Source organism: Bos mutus, chromosome 11 (genome assembly GCF_027580195.1).
Source record: "Bos mutus isolate GX-2022 chromosome 11, NWIPB_WYAK_1.1, whole genome shotgun sequence".
Taxonomy (NCBI): Eukaryota; Metazoa; Chordata; class Mammalia; order Artiodactyla; family Bovidae; genus Bos; species Bos mutus.
The window spans coordinates 84,856,865-84,879,108 of NC_091627.1; the positions used below are offsets into that span (position 1 = coordinate 84,856,865).

General features: G+C 39.6%; 1 protein-coding gene across 4 annotated transcripts in view; it reads left to right on the forward strand.

The window, feature by feature from the left end:
• The window catches only part of MAP4K3 (mitogen-activated protein kinase kinase kinase kinase 3), a 184,826-nt gene that overhangs the window by 60,337 nt on the left and 102,245 nt on the right, over window positions 1-22,244 (forward strand). For all 4 annotated transcript variants that reach the window (XM_070379693.1, XM_070379695.1, XM_070379694.1 and 1 more), the window contains exon 2: window positions 781-838. In XM_070379693.1, the coding sequence (XP_070235794.1) occupies window positions 781-838 (58 nt within the window). The remainder of the gene's footprint in view (window positions 1-780; window positions 839-22,244) is intronic.

Here is a 22,244-nt window from a genome sequence, read left to right on the forward strand (position 1 = left end):
GAGTGCAAGGTGATCCAACCAGTCCATCCTAAAGGAAATCAGTCCTAAATATTCATTGGAAGGACTGATGCTAAAGCTGAAACTCCAATATTTTGGCCACCTGATGCAAAAGACCCTGATGCTGGGAAAGATTGAAGGTGAGAGGAGAAGGGGAGGACAGAGGATGAAATAGTTGGATGGTACCACCAATGCGATGGACATGAGTTTGAGTAGGCTCTGGGAGTTGGTGATGGACAGGGAAGCCTGGTGTGCTGAAGTCCGTGGGGTCACAAAGAGTCGGACACAATTGAGCTACTGAATTGAACTTGAGTGAATCGAAGTGGAATGTAATGCTTAAAAAACTCAGATTCTGGAGTCAGACTGCCTGGGTTTGAATCCCAGCATGTCCCTAGCTATACGGTCTGGGCAAGTTCTCTGTGCTTCAAATTCTTCATGTGCAACACGAGAATATTATTGATATTATTACATTAGTACCTGCCTTTTAAGATTGCTGTAAACATTCAATAAATAGAAAACCACTTGGAATAGTGCTTAGATATACTACAATCTAGGTTTCTGTTAACTGCTGTTATTATCATCCTCATTAAATTTATACTTGGATTGATGTTGAAATTCATTGGGAAGAATATACTGTTTGTTTTGTAAATATAAATCACTTTTACAATTCTTGCTTTAAAAAATATTCTGAATAATTGACAATATAAGTAGTAAGCTAAAATAGCATTTCATAAAGTTTTTATGAAAGCTTTCTTTTCACAGTTATCTTCTTTTGTTTTTTAGGCACGGAATGTTAACACCGGTGAACTGGCAGCAATTAAAGTAATAAAATTGGAACCAGGTAAATTCATTGAAATTTGGTGTTTCTTACTGCCCTCAGCCACTGGATATCTCAGGCTTGTTTTAATGATGTTTGGTCAACATTCTCTTTTGAGAATATCCAGCCACTGGATATCTCAGGCTTGTTTTAATGATGTTTGGTCAACATTCTCTATTGTTCCCAATATCTGGCAGAGAGGGCTGTTGTCTGCTCCTCCACCTCTCTGAGACCTGTAGACACCATGCCCAGTTCTTCCCTGAGAAACCACTGATGACTGCAGGAGGAAGGGGAGCTCCTGAGGAGACTGTTGCCTCTGGACTCACTTGTCACTTGTTGAGCTCACTTGTCACACAGTGATGGCGGGGTTTGTCCAGGTTAACTCTGTCCAGTGACGAGAGGCAGTGTGCTGCAGTGGAAAGAACGGAAGTGGCATCTGGTATTTGCAGACCAGTTCTTGGTGTCCCATACTCCTGCTCTGTGAACTTGGGCAAGTAACTTTAGCTCTGAGTCTCAGTTTCCTCAGTAAACCTAACTCTCACATTTTATGGGTCGTTAATATTGGAATAGCTGCCTTCCACCTGGAGTAGCTTGTAAAGCCCTAGGACTGCTCCCTATTTTTCATCTGCTTCAACTGTATTCTATCCCTGAATTCCCCCCACTCCCTGCAGAACCCATGTCTTTCTGAACTAACTGCGTACTCTTAAAAACCCCTCTCCTCCCCGGTTTCTCCCTCCCATCGTAAGTATGTACGTGTACTGGTGTCTAGACTGAATTCCACCTCAGTGATAGTGCCTTTCTGCTGATGCCTTTCTGTATGGCCACAGATCCATCCAGTAATATATATAATTTTTTAATTGTAGACAACTTTTTCTGTAAAGGTCGAGAGTAAAATATTGTAGGCTTTTGGGACCACATGTAGTCTCTGTTTATGGTTCTCGCTCTCTTCCCTCCTCTCTTTCTTCCTCCTGGAACGTAAATACTATTCGTTGCCGAAAAATCATTCTTAACCAACCAGGCCACCTGTGCTTGTAGTTTGCCCACCCCTGATTTTAATCATCAGCACACTTAGAAGTGCTATTAAGATGAAGTTTCAAGGGTGCCTTGACTGACTGTGATCAAACTACACGTGAATATAATGAATTTAAAAAATACTTTCTCATTTATAGGTATTTACAGATTTTTTTTTATGCTCTAATTATATTCTAACATCACAAGACAAAGCTTTTTTCCTTTTCTTTGAAACTCCTATTCTTTAGTGGATATTCAAAATTGACAAACTGACAAAAAAAGAAAGGTTTGACATTTGAAGCAGGGCCTCCGTTTTTAATCATTAAGAAGAGGCTATGTTATTGATGAAAGAGTCTGCTTAGAAGCAGTGTGTTCATACACCATTCCCTCAAATCAGTTTAATGCCTTCTCTTTCGGGAAACCTTTCTCCCTAACCCCTCCTCTGATAAAGATGACTCCTACTACAGGAGCACCTTTTCCCACAGCTGTGATTCTAGAGTTGCCTTTCTTTTTTCCTAAGTTGCAATCAGATTTATGTCCACAGCACTCAACTTAGGGTCAATGCATAGTACTCACTCAGGACATCTTAAAATGTCCTTTAAAAAATTAGGAACTTAAAATCTTATTGTTCATCAGGTCATTTGCTTTCTGATTAGTGAGTTGTTTGTTTTATGTTAATCTTAAATACTGCCTTTTATATATATATATATATATCACTGTAATAAATGAAAATACAATTAAATAAAAAGAAATGGAATACATTTCAACTCTGCCACTCAGAGATAACAAGAATTACTACCATATATATGTTATGAAATATACACTTAAATTTAATTAACATTGGACTGTCTCCTTTTGTGTTCTTAGAAGCCACCTGAATTTTTGTATTAAATTTCTTTAATTTGTTTATGTCTTGTGAGAAATGTTTAACTTGTCATTGAGCTTGAAGTATATGGCCTTGTGGTTATGACCACAGATGCTAAAGCCAAGCTACTTTGATTCTCATCTGACTTGACCACATTGCTTAAGCTTTTTGGATGGACTTTTGCTTCCTCATCCCTAGAATGGGGATAATAGTAATAGCTTCCTCTTAAGGCTGTTGTAGGGATTAAATAAGCTAATATATCTAAAACACTTTAAACATTTCTTGAAAAGTGTATTAGTTTGCTGTAAAGTGACTTAGCAATAGCAATAGCAATGACCTAGCAGTTCCACTCCTGTGTATCTACCTACACAGCAACTTTTACACACACGTGTCCACAGCAGTGTTATTCTTAACAGGCAAACGTTGGCAGCAACCTAACTGCCCTACAGCAGCCTAACTGTAAATGAATAGACTGTAAATGAATAGACAAAACTGTAAATAGACAAAATATGTCTATACAACACAATGGAATACTATTCAGCAATAAAAAGAAACAAGCTGTTGATACATGCTGTGACACTGCTGCTGCTGCTGCTAGTCGCTTCAGTCGTGTCCGACTCTGTGCGACCCCATAGACGGCAGCCCACCAGGCTCCCCCGTCCCTGGGATTCTCCAGGCAACAACACTGGAGTGGGTTGCCATTTCCTTCTCCAATGCATGAAAGTGAAAAGTGAAAGGGAAGTCGCTCAGTCGTGTCAGACTCTTCCAGGCTCCTCCATCCATGGGATTTGCCAGGCAAGAGTACTGGAGTGGGTTGCCATTTCCTTCTCCAATGCATGAAAGTGAAAAATGAAAGGGAAGTCGCTCAGTCGTGTCCTGCTCTTCCAGGCTCCTCCATCCATGGGATTTGCCAGGCAATAGCACTGGAGTGGGTGCCATTGCCTTCTCCAGCTGTGACACTAATGAACCTTAAAAATTGTGAAGTGTGAGGAGCCAGATGATTCTGTTAATGTGGAATGTCTGGAAAAGACACATCTACAGAGTCAGAAAGAGGATTAGTCAGCTGGTGTGTTTGTGAGAAGGGATTAATAGTTAATGGATGTGAGGGGTCTTTTTTAAATTTTAAAATTTATTTATACTGATGGTTGCACAACTAGGTGAATTTGCTAAAGAAAAATCTTTGATTATGCACTTGATATGGATTAATTGTTGCTATAGTTTAGTTCTTGTCATGCCCGACTCTTTGCAACCCCACAAACTGTAGTCTGCCAGGCCCCTCTGTCCCTGGGATTTCGCAGGCAAGAATACTGGAGTGAGTTGCCATTTCCTTTTCCAGGGGATCTTCCGAACTCAGGGATCACCCCGCACCTCCTGCATTGGCAGGTGAATTATTTAGTGCTCAGCCACCAGGGAAGCCCATGTATGATTTTAAAATATGCCTTGATATAGTTTATAAAAATATAATCATAATACCATTGTCTTCTCTTAACAATATTAATAAGAGCTTCTTAATAACAAATAAGTTTCACATGTTACAATTAGTTGATATGTCTCAAACTTCTTTTATGTCTATAGGTTCTGCCTTCACTTCTTTATTTTTTTCCTTGTCCCTCCTGCCTTTTGTCCTTAGTCATTTGTCCTGTGGAACTTCCCCCCTTAACCCAGATAACTGGGTTTTGCCAGTTATCTCGCCATAGAATCATTTAATGTGGTCTTCTGTGGGTGGGAAGTTAGCTCTCGAAGACTGGTAAGATTCAGGTTTGATTTGGAATGTGGTAGAAGAGGACAGCTTCATTGGTAGTGTTATGTACTCATTTTTCTGAATTAGAATTCTAATATCTAGTCTTTGACATTTTGAAAAACAAAAACTAAACCTGAAATAGTCAAGTGTAATGAAAAGGATTTTAAGAATTTGCATCCAAAGTAGTTGTTTTTCCCCTTTTTCTTGATAACTGATATCCAATCTGAACGTGAAGCTAAGTGAAACCGTATTTGGGCAAAATTGTTTAAATTTTTTTGTATAGAATTTGATGAAGGGTAACATAATGGCTGATAATGGCATTGTTTGGATATCAGAGGTAGATACAATAATGTAAGATATTCAGTGACTTTGGAAAATAAAGGATTTCATAGAGGTAAATTTTCTAAAATTCTATTTAAATTGCCAAAGTTGTTTTAACCATTATCTGTAAGTATTTCTCAAATGCATTTCATCTCAAATAGCATGCTGAGAGTAGGATAGTTATCATAATGTAACTAATAGTTATAAGTTGTCTTCAGCAGCTCATGACAAATAAAAAAACGTCACTGTGCCTCTTAGAAAAAGGCTCTAAATGATGACCTTTCCCCACTCAGTGTCTCTAGTTGCCCCTGCTCCCCCCACTCCCATCTCTCTGATGGCCATGCTGAGCAACTTAATAGAATCCCAACCACTGGACTGTCAGCGAATCACCTAGTTGCTTCTCTTTACATCAATTAACATTTACTGACAATGTATTGTATTAAGACAAAATGACAAGGCACATTTCTTGATTTTGAAGTCTGGCCCTTTATATCTGCCTCCTCTGTCTGCTTGTTTCTGTTGCACTGTTGGCCAGAAGATTGGACAATCAGGTTTGTTAGAATTGTATCTAATGAAAAAGAGCATGCTATGAGTTTATCAGAAGAACTTTCCTTTGAACTGTGCATTATCTCTCTTGTCTTCTCATGTTACCTTTTTGTGCGTGCCTGATTCTCATTTATGTTCTGAAAAGTTAAAGTTACTAAGGAAGTGCTTAGTTTGAAGCCCAGTTGTTTTTATGATGGATAGTGAAATCAAACCACGCATGGTATAGTGGTTAAGAATGTGGACTTTGGACCCAGAATGCTTAGATTATAATTGAGGCTCCATCACAGCAAACTGTGTGACCTTGGCAGATATTTAACTGCTCTACCTGTTTTTCCTTTCTGCATAGTAGGGAAAGCAATAGTTTCTACTTCCTAGTATTGGTGTGAAAATTAAGTAGTTTAATGTATTGGAGAAGGAAATGGCAACCCACTCCAGTATTCTTGCCTGGAGAATCCTGTGGACAGAGGAGCCTGGCGGGCTACAGTCCATGGGGTCACAAGAGTCAGACATGACTTAGCACCTAAACCACCACCACCAAATAAAGAAAAGAGCCCTTTTTATATGTTTAGTTTGAATCTTTGATATATCCAATTTAGTCTTTAAAGTCTAAAAATGTTGTATAAGGTAACATTTACTTTCCCGAGTCTCTCACACACACATGTACTCTTACACATGCTTAGAACTATTGGAGATACTTAAAATAACATTAATAGGCTCTGAAGTACTAACAGGTCCTTTTGAAATTAAAAACCAGGAAAATGCACCTATCATATTGGGTTTGTCTTCTAAATCAGAGAAGGTACAAAGGAGAATTTGGCCATGTCCGACTGTTTGTGACCCCATGGACTGTAGCCTGCCAGGCTCCTCTGTCCATGGAATTCTCCAGAAAAGAAAACTGGAAAGGGTTGCCATGCCCTCCTCCAGGGAAATCTTTCTATCCCAGGGGTCGAACTCACGTCTCATGTCTCCTGCATTGGTTGGCAGGTTCTTTACCATTAGTGCCACCTGGGAAGCCCCTGGCAGAATTCCGCACGGGCCCAGAAATCAGTAGAAAATAATGATGATGTGCAGAACTTGGTTCAACAGAAATTAACTTTCTTATTAATGTTTTTCCAGATGGTGGAATTATCTTCCTTAAATTCACAAACTCACATAACAACAATAATGCTAATGATGATAAGAGTTCCAGCAGCCACTTTTTGGATGCTTGCTTAGGACAATGTGCCAGACCCTATACTGAGCTCTTCCTTTGTACTGTCTCAATTAATCCTCCTAATGAGAGGCAATGCAGTAGGTGTGGTATTAGCATCCCCATCTCATAGAATAGAGACACAGAAAGATTAATTTGCCTAGGACTGTATAACAGAGGAGCAAATTCAAATCCAAGTTTATGTTTTCTTAGAGCCTGTGCTATTATGTATTCAAGCGTTACAGGCGCTTCCTGGAATTTTTAGAATAATTCCCAGTTCTCCAGCAATATTTTTTGAAAGTTTGCCTCTCTACTATAGAGCTCATTGTTCATTATTTTCAATGTTAAATCTTAAGTTGTTACAGTTTTATTTAACGTAATTTCAGACTTTAGGGAAAATTGGAAAGAATAGTACAAAGAATTTTAATATTTCATCTAGATTTCTCTATTTCTTTTCCTACACTTAAAATACCCTCTTCCTCTGAATACCTTTCGTGTGTATTTCCTTAAAACAGTGGAATGTCATTCATTGCCTTACATAACAGTACGGTGATCAAAATCAGGAAATTAATGCTGCTACGGGGCTGTTATTTAATCCACAGTTCTTACTCAGATTTTGTCAGTTGCCCCAGTAGTACGTTTTTAGAAAAAAGAAAATCTAGGAGGATGTGTTGCAATCAGTTGCCAGGTCTCTTCAGGTTTTTTGTTTGTTTGTTTTAATCTGAAAGAGTTCCTGAGCCTTTGTTTTGAATGCTGGGTCTGTTTATTGCTACTGATGCATGGTTTCTACTAGGTTGTCTTCAGGGATAGAGCCAGGAAATAGGTGTGTATATGCACACATAAATATATACATACCCACGCACCTCTTCCCTCCCCTATCCCCATCTATCTTTGTTGAAAACCATTTCACGCTTATACCTCCAATACCAATCTAATACTCTTCTCTCCATTCCATATGTGTAACTTCCTTCTCCAACAGAGAGAAACTTCATTTCCATTATCAACAGTATATTTATTTATTTTCTTAATCCTTGAACATAAAAGTATTGTGAACCTATGCCTCCCTTGAGAACTCAGCTACTAACTGGAGGTCATTGTTCAGAATTCTGTTGATCTGTAGGCTGAGGGCATATATTATCCTAAAATCTGGTTCTCCGTCTCCCTTTCAAAATTGCTTATGTTATTCTTTTGAAGTCTGTATGGTTTCCAGGCTGCCATAACAAAATAGCACAAACTAGATGGCTTGAAACAGCAGAAGTTTATTCTCTACAGGGGAGGCTACAAGTTGGAAATCAGGGTGTCAGCAGAGTTGGTTCCTACTGAGAACTCTGAAAAATATGGCCAACAATTTTGGTATTCCATGGCTTATAGATGGTTCCAGTCCTTACCTCCATCATCTCAGAGCAAACACCCCGTGTTCAGATTTCTCTTTTGTATGAAGACACCAGCTATAGAGACCACCATAAAGGCCTCATCTTAACTAGATTACAGCAAAGACCTTATTTCCAAATAGGATCACATTCAGAGGTATTGGAGGTTGATTTCGCCATATCTTTTGAGGGGATGCATTTTACCCCACAAAAACCTGACCAGTTCATTTGTTTCTGTTTGTATTCATCTTTGATTTCATTCCTTTAGAGTATTTGTGAAGTACATGAAACTTGAACATGATTTAGGGAAGTATCATTCTGTTTTTTATTCTATTCCCGTTCATCCCCTGTTGATAACCACAATTTATGGTCTCAAGATTATCCTTTCCATGTTGTGTTGTTTTGTTTACCCAAACGGGCAGTACTTGAATATTTTCTTATTTTTTGTTTTTTCACAAAAGGTAGACAGCTAGAGCGTACTATAGCTATCCCTTTGAATTTTGCCCTTTTCACTTAACATTATGTCTGAGAAATCATTCCACATTAATTCTCATTCTGTATAGTTACTCCATCATATGACTATACAGTAGTTAATTCAGTCACTGGTCTATATGTGAGCCTTTAGGTTGGTTTCAGTATGTTGCATTTACAAATATTCCTGCTTGTAAAATTTATATCATCCATACTGATAAAACTACAAAATGAAAAAGGATGAACCTCAGAAACATTGTGCTAAAAAGCCAAACACAGTAGGTTACCTATTGTATATTCTGTTTATTAATATATGAAATATACAGCATAAGTAAATCTAAAGAGACAGAAATCTAGTTTGTTGTTGCCAGGGGCTGGGGAGAGGGAGGAAGGGGAAGTGACTGCTTAGTGGGTGTGGGGTCACCTTTGGGGGCAATAAAGTGTTTTGAAACTAGATAGAGGTGATGGCGGCACAGTGTTGGGAATATACTAAATGCTACTTTGTTATACGGATGTCACCTAAATAAAAAGTGTATATTATCCATATAATTTAAATAACCGCTTATTTTGTTTTTTTTTTTTTGGATGTTGATGCTGTTGACATTTCAGCCACTGGATAATCAGTACATCTTCAGATGCTTCTCAGAAAGAGCATACCCTGAAGTTAATCACTTTAGTGACCATATGTGTATATACTGTCTCTTCACACCTTTTTTTGGTCGCTCAGTCAGATTTAATTTTCTTTACCTCCTCTGTCTTTCATTTTACAAAGTTATGTTTTGTTTTTCTGTTCATTGGAAAAAGCTGAAGTCTAATGATGCTGGAGCTAAAGAACCTTCATGGGAAAAAGTGGGGCATGGTCCAGGATGGGAGTGGACCATAAAGGATGAAAACCAGAAGGATACTTAGGGCCAGATTAGGTACCATAATACCTTTGTTCCATGCCAGAAAGTCTAGAGCCATGGGTCACAGAAGATTATTAGGGAGAAGACTAATATTTAGTCTGTGTTTTAAAAGATAACTGGTAGTAATGTGGCAGATGAATTGAAATGTAAATTAGTATTGGAAACAGAGAGACCAGTGAAGAGGTATATTGAGAAGGGTATTAGGAAAAGAATGTGCGTATATATGTATAACTGAGTCACTTTGCTGTACAGCAGAAATTGGCACAAATTGTAAATCAGTATCAAATTGTAAACATTTTTTAAAAGAAGCATATTACATTCAGGTTAACTGCTATAGCAAAAATACCCAAAATAAAGTGACCTAAACAAAATTGACATTTATTTCTCTGTCATATAACAGTTCTAAGGTGAGCACAAGTTGGTAATTCAGTTCTGTTCCATGAGGTTGTTCAAGGATGCCTGTTCCTTGTGATTTATCACCCAGTGGAGCACTCATTCATCTGCTGATGTGAGGTTGGGTCACTGGTATGTCCATCTTTAGCTTGCAGGTAGAGAGATAGATATTTTAAGGCAAGTAACTTTTCTTTTTAAAAAGTGAGGTTGGAAGTCACACACCAGTTCTGTTCGTTTTTGTTGCTCATTTTGTTGCTATAACGTAACTTCAATGGCTGCAGAAATGCAAGAGGGAAATGGAAGAGGCTGGGAAAAGTAGTCGTTAACATGTCCAAGAAGAAGGAAAGAATGGCTTTTGGAGGCACAAGCGGTAGTCTACCCCACGAGGCAATCTGAGTGTTTTTATTTTGAGGATTTGAACCCGGGTAAGAAAATAGACGGAACTGACCAGTTAACAGTGATGGAATTGTTGTACAGTATTGACTACTTAATTGAAGTTAGAAATCAACTGTTTTTATTATGCCCATTGACTTACCTATGCTGCTATTCAAGAACTGTCACTGGAATATCACCTAGAAACAATATGTCATCGATTTTTACCTATTAAAGAACTTTTCTTTAGAAATTAGTATTAAGGGAATTAGACGGGTACTACCCCTAGGTAGGTAAATTTGTCTCTGTTTTAAAAACTGCTCATTAGTGCATTTCCTGCCCTGTTATATAAATTATCCATCCATGTTACCTTTTCCCCAAAGTCTCAGAGGATAACAAATATGTTTGTAAATTTATTTTAAGCCTTACTCATGAAGTGGGTTAAAAAAAAAAAATCTGAGCAATACTAAGACAAGTATTTAATGAGAGATAGAAATATTAATACTTTCATAGAAAAGAGAACAACATTACCCAGATAATGTCACTTCATGATCTCATCTTCCTGCAGAAAGGCTTCTTGATTCTCACTATGTAATGCGGACCAGTGACTTCTGGCGTTTTACCTGAAATACGGCTAATACAAATGTAATATTTACTGTATTCCCATAATACACCAGTATAGAAGAAAGTCCAGTTTCCATTTAAGACCAGTTGCTTCTAACAAAGTTTACATTTTATTGATGTTTTATAAATTACATTGTAGTCCCAGAGATCTTCACAATAAAAATTAATCTACACTTGTTATCTTTTTATTGCTTATGATAACCATTTTAACAGACGTGAGGTGATGTCTTATTGTGGTGTGTTTGTATTTCCCTGGTGATTAATGATGCTGAGCACCTTTTATATACTTGTTGGCCATTTGTGTGTCTTCCTCAGAAAAATATCTCTTCAGTTCTCTGTCCATTATTAAATCAGATTGTTTGGGGTTTCTTGCCATTAACTTTTATGAGTTTTTTATATTTTTTTGGATATTAACCTCTTACCTGATATATGATTATCAGATATTTTCTCCCATACTGTAGGCTGTCTTTTCATTTTCTTGAGGTTCCCTTTGCTGTGCAGGTTTTTAGGTTTTTATCATAAAAATATCCCATTTTTTATCCAGGGATAAATGTTGGTGAGGAGGTGGAGAACAGGGCACCCCTGTGCACTGTTGGTGGGAATGTACATTGGTGTAGCCACTGTGGAAAACACTATAAAGATTCCTTAAAAAATGAAAAATAGGACTGCAGTGTGATCCAGCAGTCTTACTTCTAGGTATATATCAAAAGGATATGAAAGGATATCGAAGAGATACCTGCACTCCTATGTCATTATTCACAACTGCCCAGATAAAGAAACAACCTAAGTATCTGTGGATGAATGGATAAAGAAGATATGGGTGTGTGCATGTGTGCGAGCTGCTGCTGCCGCCAAGTCGCTTCAGTCGTGTCCGACTCTGTGCAACCCCATGGACTGCAGCTTACCAGGCTTCTCCGTCCCTGGGATTCTCCAGGCAAGAACCCTGGAGTGGGTTGCCATTTCCTTCTCCAATGCATGAAAGTGGAAAGTGAAAGTGAAGTCACTCAGTCGTGTCTGACTCTTAGCGACCCCATGGACTGCAGCCCACCAGGCTCCTCCATCCATGGGATTTGCCAGGCAAGAGTACTGGAGTGGGTTGCCATTGCCTTCTCCCTGTGTGCGAGCATGTGTATACATATATACACGGAGTATAATTTAGCCAAGAGAGAAAGGAAATCTGCCGTTTGCAGCAACATGGATGGACCTTGAGGGCATTATACTAATTGAAATTAAGCTAGCACATTAAATGAGTACATAAACTTCACTGAGGTTAGATAATGTTTCTTCAAAACCAGTGTATCCACTGAAGTTGGATATCTTTCATGAAGAAATTGCTGTATAACAAACAAAAGATAAATCGGCAAACAAACTTTTCTGAAGAGCATAATGTAATCAGTTTAATTAGCAAGCTGTGGAGACAGGAATCTTAAATAGCAGAGAAAGTCAGAATCTGGCCATTTATCAGGCTGGAATAGCAGACATAGATAAAACCTCAAACTCAACAAGAAACAATATTTCTCCCAAGAATGATAGAGCTGTGAAATGTCATAACAAACCCTGTCTTTGAATGACTGTGGCTTGCCAACTCACTGAAAAACTTTGTTTTGGAAAATCAGGCTGTCAGAAACTTGACTTGTGTGTAATTATATCAGGAAGAATAAAACATCCCACTCTTGCCTGGAGAATCTAGGTCTCTCTGACATAGAATAATGGTCTTAATTTACAGCCAAGACACACAGCTCCAGATAAGGGGTTTCTGGACACAGCATCCACATCTGTCTTAACTTTGTAGTTCCTGAGGAAAGAGGATCTTGGTTCACTTTGCAGTCCAGTCCTGAAGTAGACCCTTTACACACAGCTCTGCTTTGCTCTAAGCCTATCAAAACACAGCTTCATGTAAATCTCACCTGTACTCTGTGTGTGCGTGCTAAGTCACTTCACTGGTGTCCGATTCTTTGCAACCTGTGGCCTGCAGCCCACCAAGCACCTCTGACCCTGGACATCTCCAGGCAAGAATATCGAAGTCAGTTGTCATGCCCTCCTCCGGGGGATCTTCTCAACCCAGGGACTGAACCAGCATCTCTTACATCTCCTGTGTTGACAGGCGAGTTCTTTACATTCGCGCCACCTGGGAAGCCCTATACTCCACTCTTTTATAACTACTATAAATATTATTATAGTTGTAAGTCTTACAGCTTTCATACTCTGCTCAGTTGTGTCCAACTGTTTGTGACCCATGGACTGTAGCCTGCCAGGCTCCTCTGTCCATGGGGATTCTCTAGGCAAGAATACTAGAGTGGGTTGCCATGCCCTCCTCCAGGGGATCTTCCCAACCCAGGTCTCCCACATTGCAGGCAGATTCTTTACCATCTGAGCCACCAAGGAAGGCTAACTATTCTTTCCCAAATCTTGTAACTACTCTTTCTCCTTTGTTTTGTGAGACGGCTGAAGATTGCCCCGGTGTGCAGTCTTGCTTGTTGCAGGGGGTCAGTAAACCTGCTCTTGTCAGACTGCAGGTTTGTTTCTGTGGTTGTTAGGCTGATGGAGCTAGTACACCGCCAGCTCTTGAGACTTACTTTAAAAGAAAGTTAAAAGGGATCCAAATGAATGCTTGTGGCAGAGCCTGCTAATAGAATAGAATGCACAGATACGTATTGGGTTCCAGGCCCAAAAGTTCGTTTGGGTTTTACTATATCTTACGGAAAAACTCAAATCAACACAGTACTTTCAGACTTCACTTTCAAGTTCTTATCTTTTTTCTTCTTATTGTGTTTTAAAGTCTATTTTAGAGCCAGAAGATACTTTTTAGGTCATAGATAGATGGTGGTCAGATCTTTTTACAATTTTCAGAACTTGGCGTAGAAAATACTCGAAGGCAGAGAAGTGTCATTTGAACAGTCTCTTCCACCTAATGCTCGCATTTCCTATTGCAGGGAAGCAGGCATGGCGCTTGTAATTTACCCAAGGCCATTCATCTTATTTGTGGACCTGATTCCTTTGACTCTTTACCAGTTGTTCTTTAGTTTTTCACACTAAAGAAATAGTATTTAATTAAAGTTGCTTGCAGTCACTCATTTGTGGTATTTTTTACAGCTTTAGTTATTAAAGTAGAATGTAAATGCAGACAGATAACACTGATTAGGTAGCAGCTCTTGGGAGCAAGGAGAAGGCGATGGCACCCCACTTCAGTACTCTTGCCTGGAGAATCCCATGGACAGAGGAGCCTGGTAGGCTGCAGTCCATGGGGTCGCTAGGAGTCGGACACGACTGAGCGACTTCACTTTCACTTTTCACTTTCCTGCACTGGAGAAGGAAATGGCAACCCACTCCAGTGTTCTTGCCTGGAGAATCCCAGGGATGGGGGAGCCTGGTGGGCTGCCGTCTATGGGGTCGCACAGAGTCGGACACGACTGAAGCAACTTAGCAGCAGCAGCAGCAGCATGGGAGCAACTCTTCTAAGTAGGGAAACTCATTCCTCTTCCAACACCGTGAAAAGTACTGAGATTGATAAGTAGGAAAATTCATCATGAGAAAATAAGGTATGATGTTTTGTTTTCAGAAGAGCATTGTTTATTAAACTGTAAAGCAAAAATTTGAAAGTGTGACTAAATACCAGTAAGACCCATTCCACAGTTTTTTTCATGGGGCTCCAGAGTTAACTGTTATGAATCTTCTTTCCTGCCAGCCTTTGACATTAGCCTTCTCTGTCCTGAGAGGTGGGAGAGTGCATTTTCCTCCTCCTTCTCGTGTCACAGAGGGCAGGGAGGAGAATGAGTTATCTGCTGCTTTTCCCATCTTCCTGAGCGCTTGATTAAACCCCTTGCCTCCAGTTGTTTGTTCAGTGCTGCCAGGTGTTGATTGCCCTCATGAAGATAGTTGTTACATGATTCGTGATAATTACTTTTCAAAGGTTAACCATGGATTGCCTAGCCACTCCTTAACATACTAGAGCCACATTATTGTCACAGTAAGCTTGAGGCCCACTGTACTGGTCAGATTAGATATTTACACAGGGCAAGGGAATAATGTTCAAAAATAAAGAAGATGTTTTACTTAGTATATCTGCACTTTCTTCCTGCTCCTCGACCCTATGTCACTTCAGTGATTCAGCTTCGTGAATATTTGTTTAGTACTCAGTTTAATTAGAATAGAAGGTACAAAGACGTGGTTCCTCCCTTCAAAGAGCTTGTTACCCAGTGTGAAAACTAACCGACCAGAAAGCGTGTGTAAGTAGCCTAATTGCAGAGATTTACCCGTTGAGCAGAGTATATGTATGAGTAGTGGTGCTGGCAATAAGGAATGGTGGTGGTTGTGGCTAGAAAAATGTTACCAATTCACATGTCTCTGAGTAGCTGGCTTTGCTGTTTTCTTGTGAAATACTCTAGATTGGGCCTATTTAGGCAAGATGCTGTCTGACAGAATGTGGTCCACTGGAGAAGGGAATGGCAAACTACTTCAGTATTCTTGCCTTGAGAACCCCATGACAGTATGAAAAGGTAAAATGATAGGATACTGAAAGAGGAACTCCCCAGGTCAGTAGGTGCCCAGTATGCTACAGGAGATCAGTGGAGAAATAACTCCAGAAAGAATGAAGATACGGAGCCAAAGCAAAAACAATACCCAGTTGTGGATGTGACTGGTGATAGAAGCAAGGTCCGATGCTGTAAAGAGCAATATTACGTAGGAACCTGGAATGTCAGGTCCATGAGTCAAGGCAAATTGGAAGTGGTCAAACAAGAGATGGCAAGAGTGAACGTTGACATTCTAGGAATCAGCGAACTATAATGGACATTCTTTAACTCAGATGACCATTATATCTACTACTGTGGGCCGGAATCCCTTAGAAGAAATGGAATAGCCATCATGGTCAACAAAAGAGTCCGAAATGCAGTACTTGGATGCAATCTCAAAAACGGCAGAATGATCTGTGTTTGTTTCCAAGGCAAACCATTCAGTATCACGGTAATCCAAGTCTGTGCCCCAACCAGTAACGCTGAAGAAGCTGAAGTTGAACGGTTCTATGAAGACCTACAAGACCTTTTAGAACTAACACCCAAAAAAGATGTCCTGTTAATTATAGGGGACTGGAATGCAAAAGTAGGAAGTCAAGAAACATCTGGAGTAACAGGCAAATTTGGCCTTGGAATACGGAATGAAGCAGGGCAAAGGCTAATAGAGTTTTGCCAAGAGAATGCACTGGTCGTAGCAAACACCCTCTTCCAACAACACAAGAGAAGACTCTACACATGGACATCACCAGATGGTCAACACCAAAATCAGATTGACTATATTCTTTGCAGCCAAAGATGGAGAAGCTCTATACAGTCAGCAAAAACAAGACCAGGAGCTGACTGTGGCTCAGATCATGAACTCCTTATTGCCAAATTCAGACTTAAATTGAAGAAAGTAGGGAAGACCACTAGACCATTCAGGTATGACCTAAATCAAATTCCTTATGATTATACAGTGGAAATAAATAGATTTAAGGGACTAGATATGATTGATAGAGTGCCCGATGAACTATGAACGGAGGTTCTTGACATTGTATAGGAGACAGGGATCAAGACCATCCGCATGGAAAAGAAATGCAAAAAAGCAAAATGGCTGTCTGGGGAAGCCTTACAAATAGCTGTGAAAAGAAGAGGAACGAAAAGCAAAGGAGAAAAGGAAAGATATTCCCATTTGAATACAGAGTTCCAAAGAATAGCAAGAAGAGATAAGAAAGCCTTCCTCAGTGGTCAATGCAAAGAAATAGAGGAAAACAACAGAATGGGAAAGACTAGCGATCTCTTCAAGAAAATTAGAGATACCAAGGGAACATTTCATGCAAAGATGGGCTCGATAAAGGACAGAAATGGTATGGACCTAACAGAAGTAGAAGATATTAAGAAGAGGTGGCAAGAATACAAAGAAGAACTGTACAAAAAAGATCTTCACGACCCAGATAATCACGATGGTGTTATCACTGACCTAGAGCCAGACATCCTGGAATGTGAAGTCAAGTGGGCCTTAGAAAGCATCACTACGAACAAAGCTAGTGGAGGTGATGGAGTTCCAGTTGAGCTATTTCAAATCCTGAAAGATGATGCTGTGAAAGTGCTGCCCTCAATATGCCAGCAAATTTTGAAAACTCAGCAGAGGCCACAGGACTGGGAAAGGTCAGTTTTCCTTCCAATCTCAAAGTAAGGCAATGCCAAAGAATGCTCAAACTACCGCACAATTGCACTCATCTCACACGCTAGTAAAGTAATGCTCAAAATTCTCCAAGCCAGGCTTCAGCAGTATGTGAACCGTGAACTTCCAGATGTTCAAGCTGGATTTAGAAAAGGCAGAAGAACCAGAGATCAAATCGCCAACATCCACTGGATCATCAAAAAAGGAAGAGAGTTCCAGAAAAACATCTTATTTCTGCTTTATTGACTATGCCAAAGCCTTTGACTGTGTGGATCACAGTAAACTGTGGAAAATTCTGAAAGAGATGGGAATACCAGACCACCTGACCTGCCTCTTGAGAAACCTATATGCACTGTCAGGAAACAACAGTTAGAACTGGACATGAAACAACAGACTGGTTCCAAACAGGAAAAAGAATACGTCAAGGCTGTATATTGTCACCCCGCTTATTTAACTTACATGCAGAGTACATCATGAGAAACGCTGGGCTGGAAGAAGCACAAGCTGGAATCAAGATTGCCGGGAGAAATATCAATAACCTCAGATATACAGATGACACCACCCTTATGGCAGAAAGTGAAGAGGAACTAAAAAGCCTCTTGATGAAAGTGAAAGTGGAGAGTGAAAAAGTTGGCTTAAAGCTCAACATTCAGAAAACAAAGATCATGGCATCCGGTCCCATCACTTCATGGGAAATAGATGGGGAAACAGTGGAAACAGTGTCAAACTTTATTTTTTGGGGGCTCCAAAATCACTGCAGATGGTGACTGCAGCCATGAAATTAAAAGATGCTTACTCTTTGGAAGAAAAGTTATGACCAACCTAGATACCATTTTCAAAAGCAGAGACATTACTCTGCCAACAAAGGTCCGTATAGTCAAGGCTATGGTTTTTCCAATGGTCATGTATGGATGTGAGAGTTGGACTGTGAAGAAAGCTGAGCGCCGGAGAATTGATGCTTTTGAACTGTGGTGTTGGAGAAGACTCTTGAGAGTCCCTTGGACTGCAAGGAGATCCAACCAGTCCATTCTGAAGGAGATCAGCCCTGGGATTTCTTTGGAAGGAATGATGCTAAAGCTGAAACTCCAGTACTTTGGCCACCTCATGTGAAGAGTTGACTCATTGGTAAAGACTCTGATGCTGGGAGGGATTGGGGGCAGGAGGAGAAGGGGACGACAGAGGATGAGATGGCTGGATGGCATCACCGACTCGATGGACGTGAGTCTGAGTGAACTCTGGGAGTTGGTCATGGACAGGGAGGCCTGGCATGCTGCGATTCATGGGCTTGCAAAGATTCGGATACGACTGAGCTACTGAACTGAGGCAAGATGCTGTGTGAAAGAATACTGATTGAACAGAGGAGCTAATATCTCCTGATTCACTTGGTGAGTCCAGAGAGGTTGTGAGGTTCATTTCACTTGGGGTAATTAAGAAAAGAACTGTTCAGCTGAGTCTTTAAGGCTGGCTGGCATTTTGCTGGCAGTATAAGAGAATGGAGAGTATTTCATATGAGGATAATGTGAAAGCAGAGGTGATATTGACTTACTAGGCCTGTTTGGAAAATTGTAGTTTGATTTAACTACAGCGGTATGCTCTGTTGTATTCCCCAGTGGCTCAGATGGTAAAGAATCTGCCTGCAGTGCAAGACACCTAGGTTCAATCCCTGGTTTAGGAAGACCCCCGTAGAAGGGACTGGCTACCCACTCTAGTATCTTGCCTAGAGAATTTCATGGACAAAGGAGCCTGGTGGGCTAAGGTCCATGGGATCACAAAGAGTCAGACACAACTGAGTGACTAACAGTAGTGACTGTTCTCTGTTTGTCATAGTGGGAAATAAATAGGAAATATGGTAGGAAATAAGATGTGAAAAGCAGATTGATTATAGTTTATGGAGAACCATAAATGTAATAGCACAGAGATTTAGACTCTACCCTGTGGATAATGGGATTTTTTAAAAATAGGTTAGTAGTGTGGTCAGTATACACAGGATAGATGGAGAAGAGAGACTCCCCTGGTAAGAAGACCTGTTCCTATTAAAACATCCACACTTGAGTAGCATGGTAGGCAGGGATGGGCAGGATTTTAGGGTGAAGGAATGAGACTTAAAATGTGACTGATAAGACAAAGGATAAGGAAGAAGTACTGTCTGTGTTAACATTAGGGGCAGATGTAAGTCAGAATTTAGTTTGTGGGGAGAATAGTTTTGCCATACATTTTTTATTTTCGGGAATGGTAGCTTAGTGAGTTGATTGTGGTTTATGCCTCATGGCCTCAAGAATAGATCAAGAGCCACTATAAAACTTTATTTAAAATCAGGTCTTCTGAGAGAGAACCAGAATGTCTGAAAGCTTGAAGCATCTCAACATTAGAACTCTCCCTGAATAATAGACTGTGGTTCTCGTTGGTAAGCCTCTAGAGATACAAGTTTTACCCTGTATTCCTTCAGTTCAATTCAGTCACTCAGTCACTTGCGACTCTTTGCGACCCGATGAATCCCAGCACGCCAGGCCTCCCTGTCCATCACCAACTCCCGGGGTTCACCCAAACTCATGTCCATCAAGTCGGTGATGCCATCCAACCATCTCATCCTCTGTCGTCCCCTTCTCCTCCTGCTTGTATTCCTTACTTGGCTTAAAATCTGTGCCATGCTTTATTTTTCCTTCTCTCTGTTCTTACTCCAGAAACCTTTTGTAGCCTGGTACAAGACCTACTTTGCATAGAGAGACTCTAGCTATGCTACTGTACATTTTTACCAGAGTAGGAAAGATAGAATCCAAAGACTGGGAATTCACCTCTTGTGTTGAGGGCACATGACTTATTTTGGATCGTCCATCGGAGCCACATAGGTAAACCTGGCTCTCAAAAGAAGAGCTGGATCCAGGTAAGAGAAAAAGAGACCTAGCATGCTAGTCAGGAATCTCATATTAAACCATTCTTCCCTCACTACCTGGAGACCATCTGTTACCACTGAGGAATGTTTTCTCATATATGCCTTTAACTTGAGAAGGCAGCGGAATTTATTTCTTTAAGGAGAAAAAAAAATCTTAATATATTAAGCACAGATATATACACACAGTACATAAACAGAATACCTGTGGCATTAAATTTCCATGGAGAGAGGTGACAAGACCAAAAGGTTGATAAACATTGCATTAGAGTAAGACTTTTTTGAGAGTGAGGATCATGTTTTCTTTAAACCAAAAACTAAACCTAATCATCCAATAGAAGCTATTTTGGCGGCTATACCAAGCTGGATATTTTGATCTTTCCATTTCAGTAAGGGACTTTTTTTCTTGATCCTATTGAACCCAAGTTCAAAATTGGTTCATAACAATTTATGCAAAAATAAGTGATACTTATCTTAAGCATTGTTAATCATGAACACTTACTAGAAGACAGGCAAATAAACAGGCTGTAAGTTATGTTTAAACAAAATTCAGCTGAGTAAATTTGTAGATCTAATTGGTTGTATTCGGTGACTCATGAATCGAGCAGAATCCTGTCTGGCAACTGGCACAGCCCTCCTAGGGGATGTACAAAATGGAAAGCTTTTAGAGGAAGAAATATGGGACAGGGGACCTTTAGCAAAAGAAAGGAAGGATTATTGTTAGACCAGGACATCTTTTGTGGGGAAGGAATAGCAAGGGTTTTATCCTACAGGTTGCTTTTTCCTCCTCAGTGAGGTTGGAGAGGGCCCGTGTGATGGATTAGCTAATTGATGCTGACCAGAAAATCCCAAACTGCTTGGTCAGGATTACATTCCTGGTGAAAGCTCAAACTGCATTCGGGTTAGGTTTTTGATCTAGGTTAGATATCATGGCCTTTAGTACAAGTGATGCCATCTTAGACCTGTGATTTTCCTTTTTTAATCTCTCTTTATCAGGTATTTTCATCAGATGAAATATTTGAAGTGTCATTTTCTTCATTCTCAATCCTTAAAAATACATACATTGATATTATAATTAATTTTTCTGTATGTCAAAATATCAGGAAGTCAGTAGGATTATTAGATGCTCCCTTTATATTTCTGTTTGGTATTATAGTTTGACTATTTCTCCAAAAACCAAAAATTAGGTGCTGGTTTTATGGTTTTACAAAAAGTATCTTATAATAGTATGTCATTACTTAAAGCCGATTTTATCTTTTTTAAAACCAGTCATTAGATCTCATGTCTTCTTAGCTTAAGATAGTAATTGAACTTCCTGGTATTCTGGTAATTTGTGATAATAATTGACAGCTTGTTTAAGGGAATCATAACAGCTCTGGGTTGTGAGCCATGGTTTTACTGAAATTATTTCCATTTATTGTTTCTGTAGTATGAGATGGGGTTTATAAATTGTGTACTTGGAATGGTGCGTGCTCAGTCGCTTCAGTCATATCTGACTCTTTGCGACCCTGTGGACCACATATCATATTAAAAGATAAATTAAAACTGATCTTGTAATTAAAATACTTCTATATAATAGGACAGGTAAATATTACCATTTCTCTGTGTTTGAAATAGAAGGAAGATTTGTGAATACCCACATTGTGGGCGTGAGAAACCTTACTTATTCCCATAGTTTAAATTGTTTCCTCAGGCCATAGGACACTGTGTGTATGTCTGTGTGTTTGTATTTAAGAACACATAACATTAGGTCTACCCTCTAAATAAACTTTTAAGTGTATCAAGCATATCAATAACATGATACGCTGTTAAGTATATCATGCAATACAGTTATAGCAGTATTGCTAACTGAAAACTTAAGCTGTATAGAGGGTCTCCAACAGGATTGAAACTCTAAATCTATTGAACAGCACTTCCTCACCACTCCCACCCCACTCAGCCTCCAGATCCTGGCAACCCCCGTATTTTTTCTGTTTCCATGAGTTTGACTACTGTAGATATCTTATAAGTGGAATTATGTAGTATTTATCCTCTGTGACTGACTGATTTCACTCAGCATGTGCTCGGGGTCCATCTTCAAGGTTTATCAGTGTTGTTGTATATGCCAAAATTTCCTTCTTTCTGTGGTTGAAGAGTGTTCCATTGTGTGTGTGTGTGTGTGTGTGTGTGTGTGTGTGTTACGTACCACATTTTCTTCATCTATTCATGCATCACTGGACCTCTTAGCCATTGTGAATAATGCTGCAGTAACCATGGGAGTGCTGATATATCTTCAAATCCTGATTTTAATTCTTTTGGTTAAATACCCAAAAGTGGTATTGCTAGATCAGATGATGGTCCTATTTTTAATTTTTTGATCAACTTCCATTCTGTTTTCCATAGCAGCTGCATCATTTTGCATTTCTACCAAGAGTGTACACGTGGTCCGATTTGTTCACATCCTTGTCAACACTTGTTATTTTCACTATTTTTTGTAGTTGCTGTCCTAAGAGGTGTGAGTTAACACGTCTTTGTGGCTTTGCGTTTGTGTATTTGCAAATGTGGATTTGCATTTTCCTTCT